The sequence below is a fragment of the Colossoma macropomum genome, unplaced genomic scaffold (genome assembly GCF_904425465.1).
Source record: "Colossoma macropomum unplaced genomic scaffold, Colossoma_macropomum, whole genome shotgun sequence".
NCBI classification, from domain to species: Eukaryota; Metazoa; Chordata; class Actinopteri; order Characiformes; family Serrasalmidae; genus Colossoma; species Colossoma macropomum.
Genome location: NW_023494790.1, coordinates 18,544,586 through 18,569,457, shown reverse-complemented (window position 1 = coordinate 18,569,457; position 24,872 = coordinate 18,544,586). Strand labels below are relative to the sequence as shown.

The following is a 24,872-nucleotide window of genomic DNA, read 5'->3' as shown; positions in this document are numbered from 1 at the left end:
TTTAGAAGGAGCGGATCTGTTACAGGCTGAGACCCAGCACAGCTAATCCACACTGCGGGCTTTGCCAACCTGATAAGAGCATGCCTTTGTTCTGGGAAACCACACAGACAGCTCCCCGTGCGTCCCCCGTGCCCCTGCCTGCAACAGAGATGAGAGGAACTCACTCAGAGGGTTCGGCTAACCTCCCTCCATCTCTCTCCATTTTTTTTTTCTTTCCACTACCACTTCTCCCTGCTGCTTCACTCCTATTTCTCTGTCTTTTCTTCAAAGCCTTGGATTGAAAATAGTGGCAAATGACAATTTTAAGGAATACATTTGGGTATATTATTTAATAAAGTAAAAATACTTCAGGAGATAGTTATACAGTGCTCTACTGACTGACAAGGTGGTCTGTTTTCAACTACCAAATGTTAAATATGATTGAAAGTCCTCAGATGTCAAATGTCTCAAATTCAAACAGCAGAAACCCAGAAGTCTTAAATAATACAAATACTGTAGAGGCAGAGCTTCCCAGCATTCTTAGTGCTTAATTTCTCTTAATTAGCTCTTATTTGTCTGATTTTTTCATCCATTGTCTGTATAAAAATGGCTTTGGGTGTAATAACATGTTATCCTAATGCTAAAAGTTAAATTTACGTGTCTTTTTTTGTTGTTTTAAGAGTCTAATATCATTTAAAATCCACTTTTCTTGTATTTTAAATTTACACCAAATAGATAAATATATAGCCCTGCGATGGACTGGCGACCTGTCCAGGGTGTATCCTGCCTTCCGCCCAATGACAGCTGGGATAGGCTCCAGCACCCAACCGCGACCCAGAAGGATAAGCGGTTTAGATGATGGATGGATGGATGGATAAATATATATAAATTTTGTATGCATTTTGTTTTTATAACATCACAACAACAGCAAATTCAGAACAAACTGTTTGTGGAGCTCTGTTTCCATATATGGATTTTATGAACTGAAGTGAATGTTTAAATGCTACATCAAACTCATTTGTTAAAAATAATAATTATAAATATCAAAGATATGAGCCGTTTAACCATAACAGCTCTTTGTGTTTAATGTGCTGCACTGAAAGTAGACAGGTGATTGTCAGTTTAGCAGTTTCTGTAAGGCTTGCCATACAAGCATGAGATCATTAAATCTTTAGTAATTCCTCACGTTAGAGGTGTATAAAACAGGCAATTGTGTATCGGTGCATTTTGGCAGGTTACTGATATGCCGTGGGAGTTACAGATGATATTATTGGCCGACTAAAATATGCAAGGAGCCAGCACAATCTATAATAGAGGCAGGGAGGACGTGGCGAACAGTCTTAAGCGCACACAATCCCAGCTGTTAACTTGCCAAATTCGTCATTCTTTCTCTCTCACACCTACTGTCACATTCGTATATTTGAACAGAAGACATATTAAGCAGTCATTCATACCCATAAGCCCAAGGATTTGTCATTGAAGCGTAGAGAAGTGTGAGTCACTCTGTCTCTCCTGCTCTGCTATTGGCTGCAGAACTTGTGTGTATGCGTGTGTATGTGTGCGTGCGTATGTGTTTCCCAGCCTGCTGTTAAACTGTCATGTAGATTATCTGCTGTGTGTGCCGCTTCATGAGCTTCATGCTCTGAGAGAGATTGACATAAACAAACAAAAATTCCATTTTGTGTCACGGATTCACCCACACGCTCAGACACACGGAGCACGCGTATCAGCTCATTCAGATGTATAGATGCATTCGTCCTGCCAAATGACCTGCGGCCTGTGAAAGCGTGGTTCAGTGAGAGAGGCGTGGCTTGGGCACACTGACACAGTGAATCCTGAATGTGTGGAGCACATATGCACACACACACACACACACACACACACACACATATGCACATCTGTCCGTCAGATGGAAGTAATGTCTTCTCTCTCTCTCCACTCTCATAATGCATCACTTTGCTTGAAGCAGAGTGTGTTGAGCTCCGTTTGTGCCTGAGGACCACACTTCATGTCTTAAGCATGGCTCATCATGCTCACTACACTGCAAAAATAATATCTTGGCAAGTGAAATTGGCTTAGATGTAAGCAACATATGTAATGTTTCTCATGATGTGACTTTTGTAAGAGTATTAAAATATCGTATAATATCATTCCAACTATTAAATATTATACATGATTGCTTATTTAAAAAAAAATTATCAAGGAAAACTCTCATGTTGCACTGGCAACAACACAATTCCAAGGGTCCTGAACAGACAAGGGCCCATAAAGATTATTCCTTTTTTTATTTAATTTTCAGGCAGCAGTGCATCTTGCTTTCTCTTGCCCTTCTATTGGGCCACTCCACATAAATATTCAGCGATTTGCCCCGGTGACGGTCTGTAAGAAAAACAAGATTCAATTGAAGATGATGCCAAGAAACAGTAAACAGCAAAAACAGGGAATGCAGTATGCCACCTAGTTTTCAGAGATTAAGGTGGGTTATAAAGATATACAGGAAGCATATTGTCATTGTTGAGACAGAACCTTGTATCTTCATTTTTGTCGGTTTTTGCACCATTATTTGTAAACACCATCTACCCTTTACATTGTATAAAAATTTCACTATGAATGGATCAAAAGAAGTGGTGCAAAATTACTTGGAAAAAATCTTTTTACATTAACTTCCATTATATGTTAAGAATGTTTTTCCTTCTCCTGAAAAGTTACCATTCTGGAGACATGACTTTTTGTTCTAACAGTGGCGTTTCATAACTGTAACTGAAATTGTAGTTGTCAAATGGAATTGATGTGATGGAGCTGTCTAAACAAAATCCCAAATTTTAGAGAGTTTTTCGCTCTTAAATAATGCAACATACTTGTCATGTTGTCGTGTTTTCTTGAAATGGAACTGTGTGGTGTCCACTATGTATGCTAACAACTCTCTCTAGCCTCCCCTTCTATCCTTTGGCTTGGTTAAAGTATAAAGTAAACCAGAATATTTCCATTATTCCAATTCAATTTTGTGATTTATAGCTGGATAAATTAGTGTGTTTTTTGAAATTGTAGTGTGTTTGAATAATATATCTGCCCTATGCAAAAACGTTAAAACGTTTACTTTCATCGGCCAAGATGCAAGAGAAGAAACATTACAATGTAGGTCAGTTGTATACAGTGTATTGATATGCAGTCATGCTGCTTATATTCACATTCACAGCCTGCATGTTAAGTAACAGTTGGAATTATGGAGATATAACATCATAAGGAGCAGGGTTATGAAATTTGTCCGTGTTTTAATATTGTAACATGTTCTGCTAAGGCAAATGAGGTGAGGCAGGAGGCCCATTCTTGAAATTTTCAGTGAGGCCTGCCTACTCATGCTGAAGTGGTAAGTAATGTTTCAGCCCAGACTGATTTTTAAATTAGGTTCAACACAGGGCAGCCAATCAGAACAGGGTCATTTACATGTATCAGTCAAGGCACAATAAGTGCCTGTTCAGTTCTAAGGGATAAAGAGGTGCTGGAAAAGGTCATATGTGGACCACAGGGGAAAACTAAATAAATAATTGCAAGAGAAATGTAATATATGGCTCCTTTAAGAAGATTTCACTTGCCAGACCATGATCCTTTGCAGTATGCTTTCAGCCATAAACGGGAGATGACAGTTACAGAAGGGAGTTTTTACCCCCTATATGCACACACACCTCCGCACCCAAACTGTTCACTGATTGGTGTGTGAATTTTCCCAAATCTGAAATTATGTCAATCTGCTCCTTATCGCTTTCGTACACACACACTCACTCACTCACTCTTGCTCACACACCCTCGCATCACAGCAAGTTCCGAGAGTGAAGCGGCACTTTGATTTCGGCAGGTTATCACAGAACACTTCTGAATATCGTAATGAATGGGGGAGGAGTGATGAGGACAGGCCACAGAGGCGACTGCACGCTGATTAGCTGTGTATAAGTACAATTAAAGAGACAGAGCGCAGATAAGGTCCTTATGTGTTGTGTAGTGATAAAAAATGGTCACGTTGACATGGAAATATGAATAGATAACATATTCCCTGGTATGAGAAATTAAATCTGATACGTTTGTGCTATTCATCGGCAAAAACACAGCCCCCTGTCCCCTCTCAAATGGAACATCCTTTCTACAAAGCCCATGCATCATTTTTAATTAGCTCTCTGCTATCTGCAATCTCAGTTTTAATAAAAAAAGAAAAGTCAATATTCCCCAGTTAGCTGGGGGCTTGGATTGGGTGGGTAGAGGAGGGTTGTTTTCCTTTTCACTGTACCATTTTGTCCTGAAATCGAAGGAGGGGGCATGGGAAAAATTTCCCCCCTCAAATCATTCTTTTCTTCTTTTAAAAGACCTTGCTCAAACATCCAACTGCATCTAAACAGAATATTATTAAATGCAATACAATGTAGAGTCCCAACAGAGTGCGACAGAACACTTTGTGTCAGTGTTTAAAAAAAAAACATAGGAAAAGACAGATCCACCTATAGAGTCCCCCTACTGTTCAAATTGGTTCAAAATGCTGCATGCAAACCCTTGTGTTCAAACATGCTCTACTTCCTTTGAATCAGCTTTTGAGGTCAGCTGAAATGGAGTGACTTGGAACATGTGACTGAGCATCCAAACAGATATACGCTGTGATGTGACGCAGCCTGCCACCACTAGGTGGAGCCCTTGTAAGCACTACAAAATCATGTTACTTTTCCCCCCTGAAATGGCACTCTTTCACAGGGGGAAATTAGTTTATGAAGGCACCAGATTGGATCCCACGTCGATTCTTAATCCTTACACTGCTAGTGCTGAAATGTTACGTGTTTTGTGGGTTGCTGCAATCCCAGAGACAAACGCAGTGTTCCAACCGGAGTGGTGTGATTTCCCTCTGAAGTTTGAGTGTGTTTTTCGAGCCCCCGGCGAGGCGGATCTGATAACTCGGCTTTGTCAGCTATAATTATGCAGTGCTAACGATCCTAAGTGCTAAGAGAGATTGCGCCACGTGCGGGAGGAAATGACATGAGATACACTTTCAGCATTACTGTGTTCATAATGTGACTCCAGCTGCTGTTGGGATGCATACCTGCAGGATTTATCACTCATAAACACACATGCCATCCTCACACTCTATGCATTTTTGTCGGCATAGAAGTTGACACTATCATAATCCCAGCTGCCTTCCCAGACCAGGCTGTGAGTGATGATGAACCTTGTGACTTCCCGTCATTCCTTTTTATCACCTGCCCTGCGCATCACTGTCCTGAATTCCTTGTGCTCTTTAATTCTTTGGGTGATTGTGAGTAATAAATAATTGAAAGGCAACATTGCATTTTATGCAGAAGAGTGTACCAATGAGAATTCCTTTTTTCATCTTGCATCTTGTTTATTCAGTGCTTTCTGGTGTACCTGTGCTGCCCTCCCTGAGGCAAGGCCACTGTTTCCACCTCACTGACTTTGGCTTGGCACTGTCCGTGGTGCTGAAGTTCACCCCGGTGACTGTGCTTTCGGCATGGAAACTCATGCATGGTGGGAAGAGGAGCGCTCTCTCTCTCTATCTGTCAGATTCAAAGAATCTTTATTGGCTTTGTACATATTAGGTTTTAGCTAACCAAAGCATTCAGATCTGTTTATCAGGCTATTAATCAATCTGTGCAAGAACATACTATTACTACCTCTCTCGGTCTCTCTCTCTCTCTCTCTCTCTCTCTCTATCTCTATCTCTCTCTCTATTCAGAATAGCTTTATTAGCATGACTGTGAAGTACGGTATTGCTGAAGCATCAGAGCAGTGGCAATGAACAATGAAAACAATAATGAAAACAAAATAAGCTAAGAAGAACTAACACAAATAATAAGCACATTCAGTATTATAATTACAATGTTACAATATTATTATCTTTGTAATTGTAATTATACTTATTAATAAACAAATGATAGATTTATAATTTACGTAAATAAGTTCGTAATGGGGGATATGGAGCGTGGGGTCAGTAGAGGGGGGTATGGGGGTGGGGGTATGGGGTTGTTACCCACTGTCTCTCAGGTGGTGACATGTATTTAGCAGCAAGGAGGGTTATGTGCCTCTCTCTCTCTGTTTTTCTGTCTCTGTCACTCTATCTATCTGTCTATCTATCTATGTATATATGTATCTATCTATCTCTCTGCCTGTCTGTCTAGCTGTAACCCTCTCAGATAAAAAGAAACTTTATTGGCACTGACCATATAAGTGTTGCCAAAACATTCAAGTCTGTCTGTTAATCAGTCTATTAATCAGTCAATGCAAAAAAAACTATCTATCTATCTATCTATCTATCAAATTCAAGGAAGATTTCTGGTCTTTGGACATATAAAGGTTTTAGTTTTAATCAGTCAATACAAAAAATATACTTTCTCTTTTTCTTTCTTTCTTTCTCTCTTTATCTCTCTCGCTCCCTCTCTCTCTTAAATTCTAATTCAAAGAAGCTTTATTGGCATGACCACCATATGTTGGAGTGTTGCCAAAGCTTTCAAATCTGTTTATCAGTCTATTACCCAGTCAATACACACAAAATGCTCTCTCTCTCTCTCTCTTTCTCCCTCTCTCTCTCTTCAGAGAGGACACAACTTTGTAAGGTTTAATTAGCATATTAATCTTGAAGCCTCTGTCTCCTTTCCCCTCTTTTCTCTCCGAGACTCAGCTGAGCTGCACCTGCCTGAACCGCCCCCTTTTTCACCTCGCTCGCCCATCAGAGAGCAGGAGAGACAGAGACAGCCAGAGAGAGAGAGAGTGGAGGGAGGATGGACAAGAAGAAGAGAGGCACCCTTACACAGTCGTGCACTCTTCCACGATAGAGGGGGAGGGATAGAGAAAGAGAGAGAGGGCGAGAGAAGGAGGAGGGGGAGAGAAACCCAACCAGTCTCCATCGTTCTCTTTCGCTCCTTTTTCTCTCTCTCCACTCCACTCATTCAGCGGGTCTGCGTGGCTTGGCACCGAAAGGGGCTGCTCTCCTCTAAAGAGACTGTAGGAGAGATAAGAGGAAACAAAGAGAGCGGAGAGAGAGCGCGAGAGAAGGAATTTTTGCTCAATACCTCTTATCGCCACTCTGCTTCTTGCCTCTTCCTTCTTGCGTACACGCACACACATGCGAGCGGAACACTCTTTCCGCACAGCCTACTTTTCCAAAGATCGTCAGAAGACTGCCTCGTTGTGTTTTGTCCCACTCTACTGTACCTTTTTCCGCTCATTCTTTGCTCTTTTTTGTGACGTACCAGCTTAATGTTTCCTCTGAGAGGCGGCGGAGTTGCAGCCAGCAGCAGTCAGCGTGTGTGTGGAGGTGTGTGTGAGAGTGTGCATGTGTGTGTGTGGATGGAGTTAAACGCTGCAGCAGTGAGCTCGTCTTGTGTGCTCCGTCCCTTCTGCTAGTCTCTCAGTCCCCAGTCTTTCCCCAGGGCTTGTGGGGATGCAGCCTCGGCTTCATGGGACACGGATCAAGGCTTTAGAATTTGCTGGTAAACTTCAGGACTATCAGAAGGGCTCTAACGAAGACCCCTCTTGCTGTTCTTCCAGCTGATGTGCTTGCTTCCCATGCTTGACTGGAGTATTGCTGTGGATTCTGGCTTTTAATGATTTTTTTTCCTCACATGAAGGATGTCCTGTTTTCTGGAGAATGTAGAGCATGTTCCCCTGCCTTCGTATACCTGATGTGATGTAAAAGCAAAACATTTTTTTGACACTTGAAGAATCTCTGAGAACTCTTTGGAAGTTGGATTTCGAAGTTTCCGGGCTGGATCCTGTTTGTTCGGGTCGTCTTTCTTTGACAATTGGGCCATTATACGGTAAGGGTAAGAAGTGCAAGAGAGCACATGGGTTGCCAGGTCCTCTGAGGAAATTCCTCCACTGCTTTAGCTCTTTAGCTCCAGCCTTTGCGCACTTTGGAAGCATGCCTGGAAGAGCAGCATGCTCGCAGCCCACTGGAGCAACCTCTCTCTGGCTGGGCTCTACCCTGCTCCCCCTCACCCTGTGCCTGGTCCTCAGGGGGCCCCTGCCGGCCATTGGGTCTGAGGACCGTCCCGCAGCCGTCCACGCACCGCTTCACCCCGTGCCTTCCTCCACCATCCAGAAAGCCCACGCCTCCCTGAGGGCAGGCCACGGTGCGTACAGCCTCCTCTGTTCACCCACCATATTCACCCGCCTTAATGCTGTCTCATTCCATTACCTGTCAAACAGAGAGGGGGCGAGAGAGCTTGTGGTGTGTTGGGGGGGAGAGGGAAAGAGAGGGACAAAGAGACAGAGGGAAAGAGAAAGTGGGGCTGAGAGAGGGAAAATCAGCTAGAAGAGCTTGAAAAACCGAGTGCTTGCCTGTTGCAATGGTTGTGGTGCTTACTGAGAGTGAAAAGACGATGCCTACATGATTATGAAGTGGAAATGCAAATGAGCTGCTTAAGAGGTGTTGGTGAACATTATGCAGATTGGATCCGAATGGGCAGAGGCTTGTGCCGGCTGCCCGTGTGATGCCTCGGTAGGGATGGAAGTGAAGTGTTCTGTCATGAGCCCCGAGCTTTGCATGGATGCACTTGCCTGCTTTAACGGCCCTGTTTGATTTCTTAGCGGCCGTTGAAGCGGCTCTGTTTGTGCGAGGAACCTTTAGTTCCGGCCTTGACATGAACATTTGTCAAGAGTCATCCTTGTGAGGTGACACCTGCTGACCTGTGACTTAATGAGATTACATTCAAATTACTGCCTGCTCTGTTGTCAGCATAATGTGGATGCACACATGCTCAATAGGAAAAGAGTTAGTGTGTGGGTATTTAGCCCTTTATCAGCACTGCACATTCTCATGATGACTTTTTTGTACATATGATGGTGTTTAACTGACCAAAACATGGAGAGGCTATTAAAAAAAAAAAAACTAAAAGAATGCCTTTTTATTGCTAAAGTTAAAGGGGAATTCCACTGATTTTTCACAGCAGTGGTGATAGGAACCAGACATCCAAATGTGATTAAAGCTACCTCATGGAAAATTATCACATAAAATTATTGCAAATACATTGTCCGATGCCTGAGACACTGTTTCACGATGGTTTTCTAATAAACCGTAGGCCTTTTTTATATACATTAATAACAGAAGAATACATACAGGGTGTTATAAGGCAAAATAGTACCTAAGGAAAGCTTACTTCTTCAGATTTATTGCTATTTCACCTTTATCAAAACTGCATTTAAAAACTCAGAAGACACCTGTAGCTTCACTGGTAATTTTGGGTTGTAAATAAAATGGCTGGTTCATATCACCGCCATTGTAAAGAAAATCGCTAAGTTTCTCTATGGTGCACCATTTCACATCAAACCGCTTGGACCGACTTTATGTTTCAATGATCGAATTATGCAAAAAAAAAAATTTAAATCAGTGGAATTCCCCTTTATGGTTAGGGTGAGCTTTAGATATAGGCATTGAGGTATAAGGACTGCATTATTCAATTACAAGGTTGCATGAGTCAATGTAAGGACTCACCAAGAATGTGTGCGTGTATGTCTTTATGTGTATGTCTCTCTGTGTAATGCAGTGAGCAGGCCAAATTGAATGTACTGTGTTCATGAGGGAAAGAGGACAGGCTTTTAAGAGGCCATTAGACCCCAGGGCCTGGCACTGATTTCTACACTATGCCTGCTATTCCCCTTCTCCTTTGAAACTCATTACCTACATATTGCTATTATATCCCATTTGCTAGCCCTCGCAGGAGCTGCTGTGCACAGTGTAAAATGAACACCTCCTCAACCATGCCCCCAGCTCCGTCCCTCCAGTCTGTTGTGGAGCGTCTCATTGCGGCTTGCGGTTTAAGACTATCAGGACGATTTCCACGCCACTGTGTGCAGAGGAGCTGGAGCTGTCAGCATGTGCGAGTGATGCTCTGGGCTTATATAATGGGACCTGGCTGCCGTTCACTATTATCCTCACAGATTGCGGTCTGATAAAAAAGAGAAACACAATTGAAAGCAGGCAGGAGAGAGGCGAGGGAGTAGAAGATTGTGACGTGAAAAGGAGTCATTTATCATGCTTTCAGAGAGGGAGAGTGTCTCCCACTTTCTGTAAAGCTCTCTCTCTCTCTCTCTCTCTCTCTCTCTCTCTCGTTCTGCATATGTGTGTGACACAGCTGGCATCTCTAATGGTTCGGTGTGCTGAGATCACTGAGCCTCTTTGCTCATGTGCGTCACCCTAGGCAGCAAGGCAGCACACACACAAAACCACAGCTTTTCCACCCCCCCCACACACACCCACCCCAACACCCACACCCCCCCAACCCACACCCCCACACTCATACCCCCCCACTCACACCCCCCCACACACACTACATACACACTCAGGAGTGCCTCTACCCCTCCTACTGCCAATTATATCTGTTTTGCACCTGGGACCTGATCCAGCCTCTTGATCCCTGATATATCACACACGCCCGGGAGACACTCCTCACCCCCTTATCATTAACGGACTGACCACACAGTCAGCAACCAACCTTAGGTTATTTAATTTCCACTTTTCCACTTGTTATTGAGTACAAGTTATTCATTTTTTTAGTACCAGGAAAAAAGCAGAAAGCATACTTGACAAAAAATGACACAGAAGCCTCAGCAACTAAATATTATATCAGTTTATTTAGTATTTAGTGTATCTGCCTTTTGCCTTTCTTATAGCTTCTATACTTTCCGGAGACTTTCTTTTGGTTTTTTAAGGAAATCTACAGGGATATTTTTCCACTCCCTCAAAATTCAGTCTTAGAAGTTGGTTACATTTTCTGCTTCTCATGATCTAAATAATCCCAAACACATTCAGTGATGTTGAGGTCTGGGCAGTGGAGTGTTCAGTCCATTGTTCTGAGAACACCAGCATCTTCTTTGTTTGAAATTTTCTTCCTTTTTTCAGTAACAGCTTCTTGACAGCTGCACATCCTTTCAGACTACTAGTGTTGGGTTGTCTTCTCACAGTGGAAGGACGGACAAGAGCACCTTTTTCAGCTCTGAAGCAAGAGTGGAGCTTGGTTTTCCCTTCTCAAAAGCTTTAAGTACTGCTTATCTGATGATGCCAGTTTTGGTGGTCTACCAGGTCTCACATGATTGTGTTGAGTCCTATTTTCTCTGTTTCTATTAATATTTTTTAAACAGTTTTTTCCTCTTTTCCTTTGGCTTTAACCTTTATTATGCAAGTGGATTGTCTTGTTTCTAATCTCCTCAGAAATATCTCCTGAAAAATGAATAACTTATACTTATTAGACTGGACATTAAATGAATCGAGGGCATTTCTGGCTTTCAAACAGTACAGGAGCATCCATACAACCCACACAACCCCAGATATACCACACAAAGCCAAGACCCTAAACCTACAGTTTGCATGCAGTTAATTATACACATCTCACATGAGCTGCCTTCTCTAAGTCAGACTACTCATTTTATACACAGACTTTTACAATTAAAGGTGATGTTCTAGGCCATAATATAACCACTTTTGGTTCCCTAAAGAACCTTTCAATGGACAGTTCTTTAAAGAACTATTTCTGTAAATGAGATGTCAGTGTGAAGAACCTCTTCAAAGTTTAAACAATCTCCATATAATGTAAAAATGTAAAATCTTGAAGTTTTTTTCCTAGAACCATATGACAAGCAGAGAACCATTTAGAAAGCTGTATTTTTGAGAGTATAGGCTCTAGCCAAAATAAATTCCACACACTGACTGTGCCATGTAAACCAAATCACACAGAAAGATAGCATGGCATAATTGTTTAGATTCAGTTTGGTCTCAGTTCTTGACTCTGTTGTTTTTCTTTTTTGGTTTTCCAAATCTTCCTCATCTGCATCGTACAGTATAATGAGCAGTGTAAGATCACTAAGAGATCTCAGATTTCATAAATAACCATTTAAAAGCTATTACTCGTGTGTTGGGCGCAGCATGAAAGATTCAGTTGTGTGTGCGTATGCGTAAAAATTCCTCTTCGGATGCCAGGAAGTGTACCCCCCCCCTTCTCTCTCACTCTCTCTCTTTCTTTTTCTCTCTCTCTTTCTCTGTGAAGTGATTAGATGCAAAGTGAATGTGAAAGCATAAAGCGAGACAAATTATCAGCCGTTAGCTCCAACACAGGGTTTTGATGTTGTGGCCGCTTCTTGTTCTCTTTTCCTCCCTCCCTTTTGCTCCCTTTGTCTCTCCACAGCTCCCAAATGAGCTGGCCCTCACTTTGTCTTCTCCACTATTCCCTCTGCATTATTCTGACTTTACACATACAGCTACTCAATTAAAAATCCCCTATGTGCAGAGACAATATAGGGCTTCACACAGTTACTGTAGAGCCTGCATTATTAGGTTACCTTCTATGCAGTAGTACATTCAGACTTCAGCACACACAAACCTAAGAGACTGAGATCCTTCATCTCAGCACCTCTTTAAGTCACAGCCTGCTATCTGTAGAGCTGTGCATCAGTTGTTCATGAAAGTTCACAGTGGATCTGTTCATGGAGGACTCTCCACCTCTTAATGATTATGTGCTCTATAGTGAGTGTTTGTAAATTTCTGGAAGTATGTGAATTGATTTCTGTTCTCCCCCTCAGCACTCAGATCTGAGCAGAGTTTGAGTTCATCTTCTACCCAGACTGAGTCAAGCTCTCTCTCTCTCTCTCTCTCTCTCTCTCTCTCTCTCTCTCTCTCTCTCTCTCTCTCTCTCTTTTGTTAAGTGGATGTGACTTCAGTAATGAGAGAAAGTGGGGGGTTTGGTGAATGGTGAACAGCCGTTGCACAGTCTCAGAAAAACCATGGCTAGGAGCAAAAAGGAAAGTGGGGGTAGAGAAAGAGAGAGAGAGAGAGAGAGAGAGAGAGAGAGAGACAGAAACAGACAATGAGAGAGAAACAGACAAAGACCAGGAGACAAAGACATAGAAAAAGAGTGACAGAGGGAGAGACAGAGAGAGAAAAGGACAGAAACAGAATGATGAAAGAGAAAGACAAATAGAGTGATAGAGAGACAGTAAGAGAGAACGAGACAGTGAGAGAAAGACAGTGAGAAAACAGCTGTAAAAGAGAGAGAGAGATGAAGAGACAAAGACAGACAGAAATAGACAGAGAGAAAGACTGGAAGAGAGAGCAGAAATGTGTGTATGAAGGAGTGTGAGATACATGATGTGGTGGTGACTCCTGAACACTGTACTCAACCCCAGAAGGAGCGCGGGAGTGGAAAAGTGAAAGGAAAGTGTGTATATGCATGTGAGAGAGAGTGAAAGAGAGCGTCATTGAGAGAAAGAGAGAGAGAGCGAGAGAATATCGCGGAAGGCCCGTGGTGGCAGAGAAGTCGGTTTTTAGAAGGTGCTGCAAATCTGAGAGGCTCCTCATTTCAGCAGGGCAATAACATGATAACACCATAGAGAAGCTTAAAGCAGAGAAAATAAACATGCTTGTGTTTCTTGTCAGCTAACTTTGCTCTAACTTTATTTGGCATGGTTTAGTAAAATCACACTTTTACAGCCTATAAATCGCTGCTTGATAAAATAATTAAAAGGAGAAATCTTACTGTGTTAAGATGGGCTACAGGCTGCTGTTACCATGGCCTACTGTTGTTATTAGGCTGGGACATATGCAGTTCTCGTTAGATATTTTTCCTTTTCTTTGATTTTTTTTATTTTTTTATTTGTCAGACAGTTGAGTGAGACAGTTGAATGGAAAAGTTTGAATACCCCTTGTCAAATTATGTGCTGTTGATTTTCTAGGTGAAAATATGTTAATGCATCCTCTACAAAGAACAAACAAACACAGCATTTTAAAAAAAGTTTAATGTACAATTTCTTTTTTTCTTTCTGCGTTTAACAAATGTGCTGTAGTGTTTGCACAGGCCACTTTTTTCTTCTTCAATATTTCAAATTCAGCCAATACACAGTAATTATGTATTAAAATGTGCAGAATTGTGTTCTCTGTAGATCAATAAAACGTGATTTGACTGGGTGCCTTCAAACTTTTGCATACAACTGTATAGAACATGGAATACAAAGGCATATTTTCTGACATTTAAATCATCCAACATGATGGCCATCATGATAGAATCTATCTACAATTCCTGATACTGTAATCAATCAACTCAAGCCCCCCTTACATCTGTCTTCTGTGGTGTGTTTTAGAGTATAAACTATAGCTTTAAGTTAGTTCTCTTTTTCTTTCTTACTGCCTTTTTTCTTTCTTTCGTTCTTGTTCTTTTTTCTTCCATTATTTCCCTCCTTCTTTCCTTCCGTCCTTTCTTTCTTTCTTCCTTTCATTCCTTCACTCACACACCCCGTCCTCCTTCTTCTCTAAGCTCCAGTCTTCACAGAACCCCTGCGAGGATTGCCAGATCTGAGAGCTTGTTAAAAAAAAAAAAGCACAAAGCAAGCAAAACAGGAGCCGTTATAAAGTGTCGCTGCAGACCCTGCATCAAGCAGCCCACAATAACACGCTGGCTAACAGCTCTGGCCTAATTGGTCCCAGAAAGGTCAGCTGGAGAGAGAGAGTGGAGCAGGCCTCCTGACCACAGCCCCCTGGCTGCCGTTACTGCTGAGGAGGAGGAGACAGGGGAATAGCTCTCTTCATCACATGTGAAGCATTAGGCCCACTGCAGCTCAGCTGCATTGTTAGAGCGCTACCCAGATCTCCGAATAAGCCTGGAGATGTGTAATGGATCACACAGTGGTGCTACGAGTCTCTCTGTGTGGCCTGGGGGGTAGAATGATGTGTGGGATGGAGCTGACCCTAATGAACATATATAAGCTAACATTTAATTAAAAGTTGTTAAGCTGTATCGAACTGATAATACATTTTCTAAGTTAAGTGCATAATGGACTTTATGTTGTGTAAACTTGACACGTCCTGATAGATTTTCATAATAAAAATAGGAGCTAATGCATAATGTGGACTAATTTGGACTGAGCTGTGCATGAAGTTCCAAACTGTAAGTGATACAAAGGCATTGCTTTCAATTAAACATATCAGATTAATCAATATTGCTACATTTCCTTTGGGATCAATGAAGTATCTATTTATCTATCTATCTATCTGTCTATCTATCTATCTCTCTATCTATATAGACATGTAAGGCTTTATTCACCCTTACTGGGCCAGTGTCCAAAACCCTAAACCTCTGCATGGCTGAGTCAGCAGGCCTTCTTTACATTAAGTGTCTGTCAGTCTGTGTTGAGAATTCCTGCAGCGAGGAGAAAAAGCCTTTGTGCTGTGCGCTTGCCCTTCGTAAACATGATGGCTCATTTTAAACCTCAGCCTGGAGTCGATGTACGAGCAGGCAGGAGGAGACAGGGGGTCAGATTTACGAGCGTCCAGCCAACTCTTTCTGCTGATGATAACGGCTCAGTCCACCCTGCATCCACACATAGATTCACACAAGCACACATACACACCCATCCACTCGCACGTGCACACACGCAAGCATAGGTTGGCCAGCGTTCCGCTTGAGCTGCTGTCTGTAATTACCCAGTTGGTTCAGAGCTCTCTGGTGTCAGTTCGGTAATTGGAGCTGCAGTAATTCTCTTTTTAATTGCCTGTTTATTATTGCAGAAGCCTCAGTTTTGTAGTTGCTGCACATTGTGCGGTGAATGTTTAATAAACAAATACAATGTCACCGACTCATATTTCATATAAACAATATAATTGCTTCACATACAAAAAAAACAAAAACACATGGAAAACGTTGCGCCCGCTCGCGTCTGCTCACCAACCACACACATAACACACACACACACACAGGCTGTAGTGAAGTAAACACCAATTTGCTTTTCATCATCTGCCAGCTGGATTGGATGGAGAATGCTCTCATCATGGAGGTGAGCTGTGGTTGTTGCGGTGTTTTGTCAGTTTTAGCAGAAGAGATTTCTGTTCCAGTAACCAGATTGATGGCAACTGATTTTATGTTGCAATGTGCTGGCCCTAATTTTCTTAAGCCAAGAATTCTTAAACCTTTTATGTGCTGGATTAGTTTTACCTGGAGAGGTGCTGTAATTTGAGTGATTGAGTGATGAAATAAGATCCATAAATTTAATCTAGTATGAATCTGCAATCTCTGTGGTTTTTATAAGTCTGCTAAATCATAATTCTGGAGCGAAATACTTTCTAGAATTCAACAAACTCTGAGCTCCTTCAGTAATGGCGGTCCTGTTTGAATTGACCTCACGGTAATGGAATAACACATCCTGATACTAGAGATTGACATCTCTTCTTTTTTGCTGACCAAGAGACAAGGCTAACCACAAAAATGAAACTTGACTTTCGCAGTTACTTTATTGTCCAATAAAGTATTGGACTAATTAGAAGGAGAATGAAAAAAGGAATGTTTGAAGGTACCTCTTGCAGGGCAGTGCAATGTCTGTCCTATTGTGCAGCATTTAAGCTGAATGAGCCCACTTTACTAACCTAATGCTGTTCTATCTGTTATAAACTAGAAGTTAGTTGTTGTTGTTTTTTTGGATCTGTTTAATTCTAATCTTAATGCTGAAGTGAACATCTAGGCTGTGATGTTTTTTCATCCAGGCTATTTGAGGTAATTTGGTGAAGTCGCACAGATATTTTGCTCTGTATAAAACAGCCAGTTGAATCCCCTACAAATGACTTCACCACACATTCTCTGGTAGAACTAATCCAGCTTGAATAAGGCTTTAAAGGAGCTGTTGATCTCTGGAATTTAAAATAGTGAGCTGGGAATAACGTGAAATATTGGTTTTGTATTAAGTTAGCTAAACTTAAAGCTCACACTGGATTAGGCTACAAAATGTGGTTGTTTTCATACAATAGTTCTGCTTTAAAGTATGCTGAAAAATGTGTAGCTCTGGGTAATTCCAGTTTGTTTAAGCGCTCCTCCTTTGCCTCTATGCTTGCCTGGGAAAATAAATAATGGACAATAAACTCAACTCAACAGCAATTCCAATCAACTGATTTCAATTGATTTCAAGTCATTTTGTGCACAAATTAATGCAATTCCTGTTCACACAACATCTACAAACCTTCATCCACACAGTCAGACTCCACGCTATGGACAAGGAACAGGACATCATTTTTTTCTATTATGTAGCGACAGCACATATGGTCAGTGAATTAGGCAGTCACACTCCAGGAAAAACCTGACAACTCTGGAGACGATTTTTCCCCTTCCAAGTTACCTGCAGGGTGCTAGAATGCTGTTCTAGATTGTTCTGGCTAAATCTAACCCCTGCCCTCCACCCCAGATTTCTGGACAGAGGATGGGCCCTTAGCTTCTTCAGACTGTGGTTGAGCTTCCAAGCCCCTGGCAATAGAAGAAAAAGAGGCTTTGTAATTTAATTTTTTCCACACATAAAAGAGATTAGGCTTATGATGGGATTCCAGAGGGCCAGGTAATATCTGTCTCATTAGAGAGGTGCTGCAAGGCACTCTCACATTGTCTCCCTCTCTTTCTCTCTCACTCTCTCCTCTGCTTTGCACCCTTCTCGCTCCTCTCCTCACATGTGTCGATTGACCTTAGCGAGGCAGTGGTGTGGAAACTCTACCACGTTCCCCTGCAAGTGGGGGTCTTCTTTAAGCCCCAGTCTCAATCGCTCAGCCAGCTGAGATGATGGGACATATTTAAGAGGCTAATGGTCTGGCTTGCACAGAGCACATGCTTCATTTAACAGAATCAGAAAATAGACTTCAGAGAAGAGGTTTAACCCCAATAGAGAGAGGGTGGCAAGTTTCTTAACCACATCAACAATAGGAGCGAAAACAACAGTGAGAAGGAGAGAGAAAGATAGAAAGAATAACAGAAGGATGTTGTGCAGGAGAAGATGGAGGTGGGGGAAATTACATTTACAGAGGAACAAGTACTCAGGCCTGTCGCATGAAATGGCTGCACAAGTCTGACCTCAGCATGTATTTTCGCAGAGGAAAGAAATATTCTAAATGAGATCTCTGATTCTCAGGTACTTCTCCTTCACATGGTTAAGTGCAGTTTGGAATCAGAGAGAGAGAGACTTAAGCTATTCTCCTGTTTCTGAAATGTGACTCCTGAGAAATAACCCTTAGATTTTCTGAGTCACCCATATGGCTTAACTCTTTTGTGTCTGACTCATCTCACCCCAGAAGTATAAGATCTAACATATTATTTTTTATAGCTCTATTCTGTATCACAGAACTATTTCAGCAGTCTATCAGTGTAGAAGGAGAACTCATGCTTTTGTCACACTAGAATTCCTCACAATAAAATTATGTTATTCTCCTCTTTTCTCTTAAAGGGGTTTAGGAGAAAGAATTCAGAAATCAGTTATCCTTCATTTAAACAATATTGAGATCTGCTTGATTTTTTTGAGACTAGCATATCGTGACTGTTATATGAAAACTAGCATGTCATCACTTACATAGGAGAACTAGCATATAGTCAATTTTATATAAAAAACACTTTCAGAAGAAAACTAGCATATAGCCACAGTTATGAAAACCAGTGTATCGTCAACATCATGTAAAAATAGAATAAGATCACTGTCATGCTAACTAGCATTATCATACGAAAACTAGCATATCTTTGCTGTGATATGAAAACTAGAGTGTTGTCACAGTTATATAAAAACTAGCATATTGTTGCAGTCAACTCATGTTACCATGTAACTTTTTTCTTTTCAACCATTGGAAAACACTTTCTGCCCTTTACATTTGTGAACATGAAAAATGGACCATTTGAATTGCAATGATTTGGAATAAAATCTTGTTTGCATTACAATTAAGGATTTTTCTTCTCCTTTTCCTATATCACTATTTCAAGTATAGGTGTTCTTACAACAGCAACAATATCTATCTAATATAATCAATATTTCATTAAAAAAGTGGTAAGCTAAATCAAAACTGCCTATAAACTTTGTAATATAAATGTACTTACACTACTTTTTAAAAGTCTGGAATCAGTTTGGAATACTATGAAACCAGCTGTGTTGATATATCAACACATATATATATATCAACCTATATAATCAGTAGGACGCTAGTAAATGTGGTCAGAATGAACAGAGCTGTAGATGATCCCATTATGACTGAGAAAGCTGTATAACATTGAGGAACAAGTTTTCATAAAATGAAAAATAGTAATCAAATCTCAGGCTGATAATCACAATAAACAATTACAGTAAATTATTTATCATTTAACAGTTTCTAGATGTTAGATTATAGTATTGCAATCTATATTTTATATAGATATGTTATAGTTTTTACTGGGTAAAATAACAGACACGTGGTTGCTAACCTTTAAACAGTAGTTCTTCATATTTTGCAGAATCTTTACTACAACTATGAGTGGTTATCTGGTTGGGTTTTTTCAATGTAGGCATTTAAACCGAGGCTTTATCAGTCCACTTCTGGGCCTGCAGAAGCAACCTCCTAAGTGAAGCCTTGTAGATTAGAGCCAGAAAACCTTCCCTACACTGAGAGTCTATCAGGAGAATAATGCCAAGCAGTAGTTCTGGGTGCTGCAACAAATGTTTCTGCTCTTGTGCTCATACCGTTGGCCCATCCTGCCAGTGTCTTATGGCTCTGCAGCTACATAATGGCATCGAGATGAACTGCAGAAACAGTAGCATAACTTCCTCAGAAACATCTGTGAAACTCCCCCTTCACGTCCAGCATGAAATGTGTGTGTGTGTGTGTGTGTGTGTGTGTGTGTGCAAGCATCCAACATCTGAGCCTCATTAATGAGCAGAGCTTAGTTTCTCTTATAAATGCATCTAAGAGCTGCTTCTGGGGGTTGACTGTGCAGATGCAGCTCTGTATGTGTGCGAGAGTGTTTTTGCCTGCGAGAGGAGACCCTGAGGGTGTTTTTATCTCGGGGATATGGGCTGAATGCTGACGCAGTGTGAAAGGTTCTCATTGAGATACACTCCAGCGGGCTGAGGGCGCCCTTTGAAAACAAACAGAGATGGAGCTAGTGAGAGCGGATCAGCAAATAGAGATTCACATCAGGATGTAATGCCATCTAAATGCCCTAAAATCTGCTACTGACACTTTACTGCAGCATCCTCACAGCCCAGAGAGACCCAGAAGCTTCTGTTTTTCACAAATAACAGATCTGCACTGCTTGCCAAAAGTTTGGAGATAATGTTTTTGGTAATTCCAGTTGTAATATCTGATTGATCTGATTGATGAGTCACATTCAAAGCTGGTGAAGAGTACTGTACACATTCAAAGCTGGTGAAGAGTACTGTACACGTCTATTTAATTCTGTATTAATTTGTCAAGTTATTAAAAACATTACTCTGTTCATGTTTTGTTCATAATCTTTGATAGATATGTAGTCAAGTGAGCCTATCTTAGTGTTAATAAGATGCATTGCTTGGCAGAAGGATTGTTTACTGCGAGTATTAGTAATAATACGTTGAATTATCTATAGAACTTGTATATTTAATCATGTGGTGTTTGTTCTCTGTTTTACAAAACCTATAAGCGACTGGAGGCTGTATGTTGCAATGATTTTACCCCACTTGTGGGGGTTTTATCACACCCCTTTACCATGTTACCCATGTAAGATCACTGTAACGCATGGCCTTAAATGACTTACTGCTTTAAAGCACAAAGGAACCTGTTTTCTCTGTTGATTTACAATAACTTACTCAACTGAAGTGATTCATTTTGAGGAAATCAGAATCACGTTTAAACATTTGTGACAATATTTGTAACAGTGCTACTTTGGGAATAATGATAGATGCATATTATGTCTTGTCAGCACACAAACCTTTCAGGTGTTTTAACTACCTTCAAGCAAAAAGTGCTTTTCACAAAAGAAAAGAAACTGTCAAAATATTATTCAGATAAAACGTGCTCTTCAATTAAGTGCCAATGAAGGTGCTTTCCTAAACATGAAGCATGAGTGTTGCAAAATATAGTCACCTGAAAAGTAACATTAAAAAACATTATCAAATTTCTAAAGGAGGCATGGTCTCCCCAGACTTTTGACAGGCACTGTACATCTGCTGCACAGCTGCACGGCGGTTTCTGCATGCTGCAGAGGAGCGCAGTGTTGGAATGCGTCTTACATCCTCTACTCCTGTATTTACGGCCTGACGAGCAGTTTACTGCGTGTACTTTCTTTGCAGCACCAGGCGTGACCAGAGGATTTTGCACACGCTTACTGTGAGAGTCACACTGGACGAGAAGATCTGCACAGGCAGTGAATTAATGAGATCAGCTCCATTAACACCAATACATATCACAGCCTACACTCTCTCTCTCTCCCTCCACTTCCATTCCATCTCTCTGTATTTTCTCACTCCTTCCCTCCCTTCTCTCTCATATGCTCACTTTCCCTTCTTTCTTTCTTTCTTTCTTTCTTCTGTCTCCTCCTCTGAATTTGCTGCGTTTTCTCTCGTCTCTCTCTGATTCAGGTACAGAATCAGCGGTCATTCTCTGAGTGGCCTGCCTACCTGTGACACTGTAATTAGCTCCATCAGGCCATTAGCATGCCTCTTTCTGAGCAGAAATAGCTTCCTGATCTGTGTGTGTGTATGAGTGTGTGTGAGTTTCCTCACCTCTGCTGGGCTGAAATGTGTGTTAAAGCAGTGCAGTGGGCCACAGCAGGGCTGTGGGGCTGGATTGATTGTCCAGTGTGTTGGTGGGAGCAGAGGGCGGCTGTAATTAGAATCATAGAGGCTCAATCAGCTCAGTGATGCAGGTGGTATGCGTGTGTGACTGTGTATGTATGTGTGTGTGTGTTGAGGGTGGGGGCCAGGAACACCCCCATGTCTCGGCTCCAGCCTCAGTCATTTAGCACATGCAGGTGCTCTCAGCGACATCAGCACTGTGAGGGTCACACAAGGGCTGTAATTAAACCAATCAGGAGACAGCAGGGGCTGTCTGACCCACTGATGGATTCATCAAGATACTCCCACACTGAGCGTAATGGGCTGAAAAACACAAATGCATGCTCACGCACACGCACTCGCACACACACACACAAATGTACATACACACATACAGATTTGTTTTATGCAATGTAAGAACAAAGTGTTGTTTGCAGTCATATGATAAAATTTGGATACCCCAGTGAAATTACAGGTTGTATTGATCATTTTTAAGTGAAAATAATTTAACACAGGGAACATAAGATATTTTATTAAGTATGCCATTTTTCTGCAAATTTTAGTGCACAGTTTCTATTTGCTTTACCATATTGGAAAAAATAAAACACAAAATATTCAATGTGAGACCATGTTTTATGGTTTGTTTTTTCCTTCAATATGTTACATTCAGCAAATAAACAGTGATTGTGCATCAAAATGTGCATTCCCTGTAGAGGGTGTGCACTTTATTTATTTTCACTTTATTAGGGGTGCTCAGACTTTTGCAAGCAACTGTGTATGTCCTAAATGCATTACACAATGACCCAAAAAAATATTTGGACACCTTAACCATTTAACCGTTGGGATATCTTAATGAAGTTCCTTACATTCTCAGAAAAAAAGGTACGAAACTGTAACTGGGGCAGTACCCCTCTTGTCACTGGGGTGGTACCCTCAAAGGTACATCTCAGTACCTTTAGTCAGGGAACTCAATTGTACCATAATCTATTAAAATTAAGTTGTATTAGCTCCACACACCCCGTCTTGTCTCCAGACTTTTTTATTGTTCTGTTTTTAAAACATTAGGTTATAAAAAGATACAAATACATACTTTTCACCAGGCAAAACAAATTTAAGGTACACAGTCGGACTTTAAAACCACTGTTGTACCTTTGAAGGTACACTTACATTGTTTGTACCTTGATGAACAAAGAATGTTTATTTCTAACAGTGTAGGTTGCTTCATAAAATGTTGAACAAAAAGTACTTTTAGCACAGCTTTAATATGATAGTAGACTCTTTGTATGGAGAAAGTCTGAAGAATTCCAACCAGATTGAGGTGGAAACAACGAAGTGTGATGCTGTATTTCTAACAATAGTTTCAGTGAGCTTGTGTTTATTGATGGGATCATGAACTCACAAGTGTACAAAGGCATTTTGGTTGCAAATCTGCAGAGGTCTCCGAAGAAATTACTCAAATCATCGCCATCAGAAACACACGTTTTACAGTCTCCGAATGACTTTTGATTTGACATTTTGGTTCCTAACACAATGAACTTAATACATTTTTAAATATAGCACAAACGTCCAAATTCTTTTTGGGGCCATTGTACATACCTCTACTTGTGTATACTATATGTTATCTATCTATATCTTATAACCTTAACCTCAGTAACCAAAAAGAAATGTTTTACTCTTAGTTTTTTAAAAAAATGAAATGTAGCTTCTGCAAAAAAAAAAGAAAGAAGAAAAAAATAGGAACCCTCTTTTGTTGATCCTGACATTATGACTAATGGCCAGTCCTGTTTTCAGAGGTATTTTTGTCAACAAAGTCTTCCTCTCTCTTTCTCTCTCTTTCTCTTTCTCTCTCTCTTTCTCTCTGCAGCGGGAACTACATACATTTTTGGTCGTGACGGCGGCCTGATTGTGTACACCTGGCCACCCAACGACAGGCCAAGCACACGGGCAGACCGACTGGCTGTTGGTTTCAGCACCCAGCAGAAGGACGCTGTGCTTGTCAGAGTGGACAGCTCCTCTGGCCTTGGAGACTACCTGCAACTGCAGATAGTGAGTCCTGTACACGCGCGCACACACACACTGACATAAATAAGACAAAATCATGTTACTTTTGCTGCCTTCATGTGCTATCACAGTTATCAGAAATACAAGCTTCTCATGAATATCCCTTCAAGACATTTTGATCTTGAAGCTTTTGACTTATTACTGTCTTTACCCTTTACCTTCATCATGGCAGAGGAAAGAATGTTTGCAGTGGGCAGCAGTAGGCATTTTATTATTTTTGTAAATGCAGTTCATTTGTGGTAGTCACTCATTAGGCCATAGACTGGCTGCGCTGGCACTTTCGCAGTTGGGGGGACAAATGGTAGGAAGATACCAAAATAGATTAGGCTAGCTGGTTAGCTGTTTCTGAATACATAGCACTTGATTGAAAAGACATTGTAATTACCACTTTGAAGTGGATAACAGGACCATATGATTTGCATGCAAAGGCAGCATTTGGCTCCGCTAGTTCCAATTTGTGCAATAAGACAATATGCTTTTTGGTTTTTAAACTAGGTTATGATACACATGTCAAGGGAATATTGTGGGTATTGTCAGTTCTAGAACACAGAACAACTGCATATATCACAGAGGTGAGTGATATGGACAGTATATACATATACATATAACACTTACCATGTGTTCTCAAAGAGAGCTTAATTAGTCCTTTTTCATTGGATTTAAAGCAGTGCAGTATGTGAAATGTTGAATACAGTCATTATATTCATAATTTTTGATAATGTTTTCTACTGATGCTTGTCTGTTCCAACTTTTCAAACATCTGAAAACCAGAAAATAGTGATACATAGTGAATATCATGAAAATAATTTTATTTTTTGTGATGTTATATTTTTGCTTTACTCCAAATGCTTCCAATACCAGGTCTAGTGGCCAATACCAGGCTGTGTGACTTGGTCCCATATACTTGTCAAGTCTGTCTTTATACAACTTTTTTCAAACCCGCTGTGCTATGCAAACACTCACATACACATACAGGAGCTCTTCATGCAGACAATGAGAAAGGTCTGTAGCTGATCTTTAGGGTAATGGTGATGTTCCTGGTTCCCTCCTACACGCTGAGAGCGGCTCTGTGTGAGAAAGCTCCGGAGCTTTGCGCTGCTAGCATGAATAAACATGATGGCATCCGGCGCAGTACAGAGGGTGCTCGCTTCTCTCGCCTTCACACGGCGGATTGATGGAGGCCCGCATGTTTCCTCTGGGACGCTGGGCCGCACTCGTTTATTCCGCTCCCCCTCTCTATCTCCACAGTGGCGTCATGAGGAGAAGAGGATGAGAGGAGAGGA

The 24,872-nt window shown here is 41.1% G+C and overlaps 1 protein-coding gene across 3 annotated transcripts in view; it reads left to right on the top strand.

The window, feature by feature from the left end:
- Positions 1–24,872, top strand: part of nrxn1a (neurexin 1a) — a 197,089-nt gene that overhangs the window by 128,781 nt on the left and 43,436 nt on the right. For all 3 annotated transcript variants that reach the window (XM_036572434.1, XM_036572433.1, XM_036572432.1), the window contains one exon: positions 23,393–23,574. In XM_036572434.1, coding sequence (XP_036428327.1) covers positions 23,393–23,574 — 182 coding nt within the window. The remainder of the gene's footprint in view (positions 1–23,392; positions 23,575–24,872) is intronic.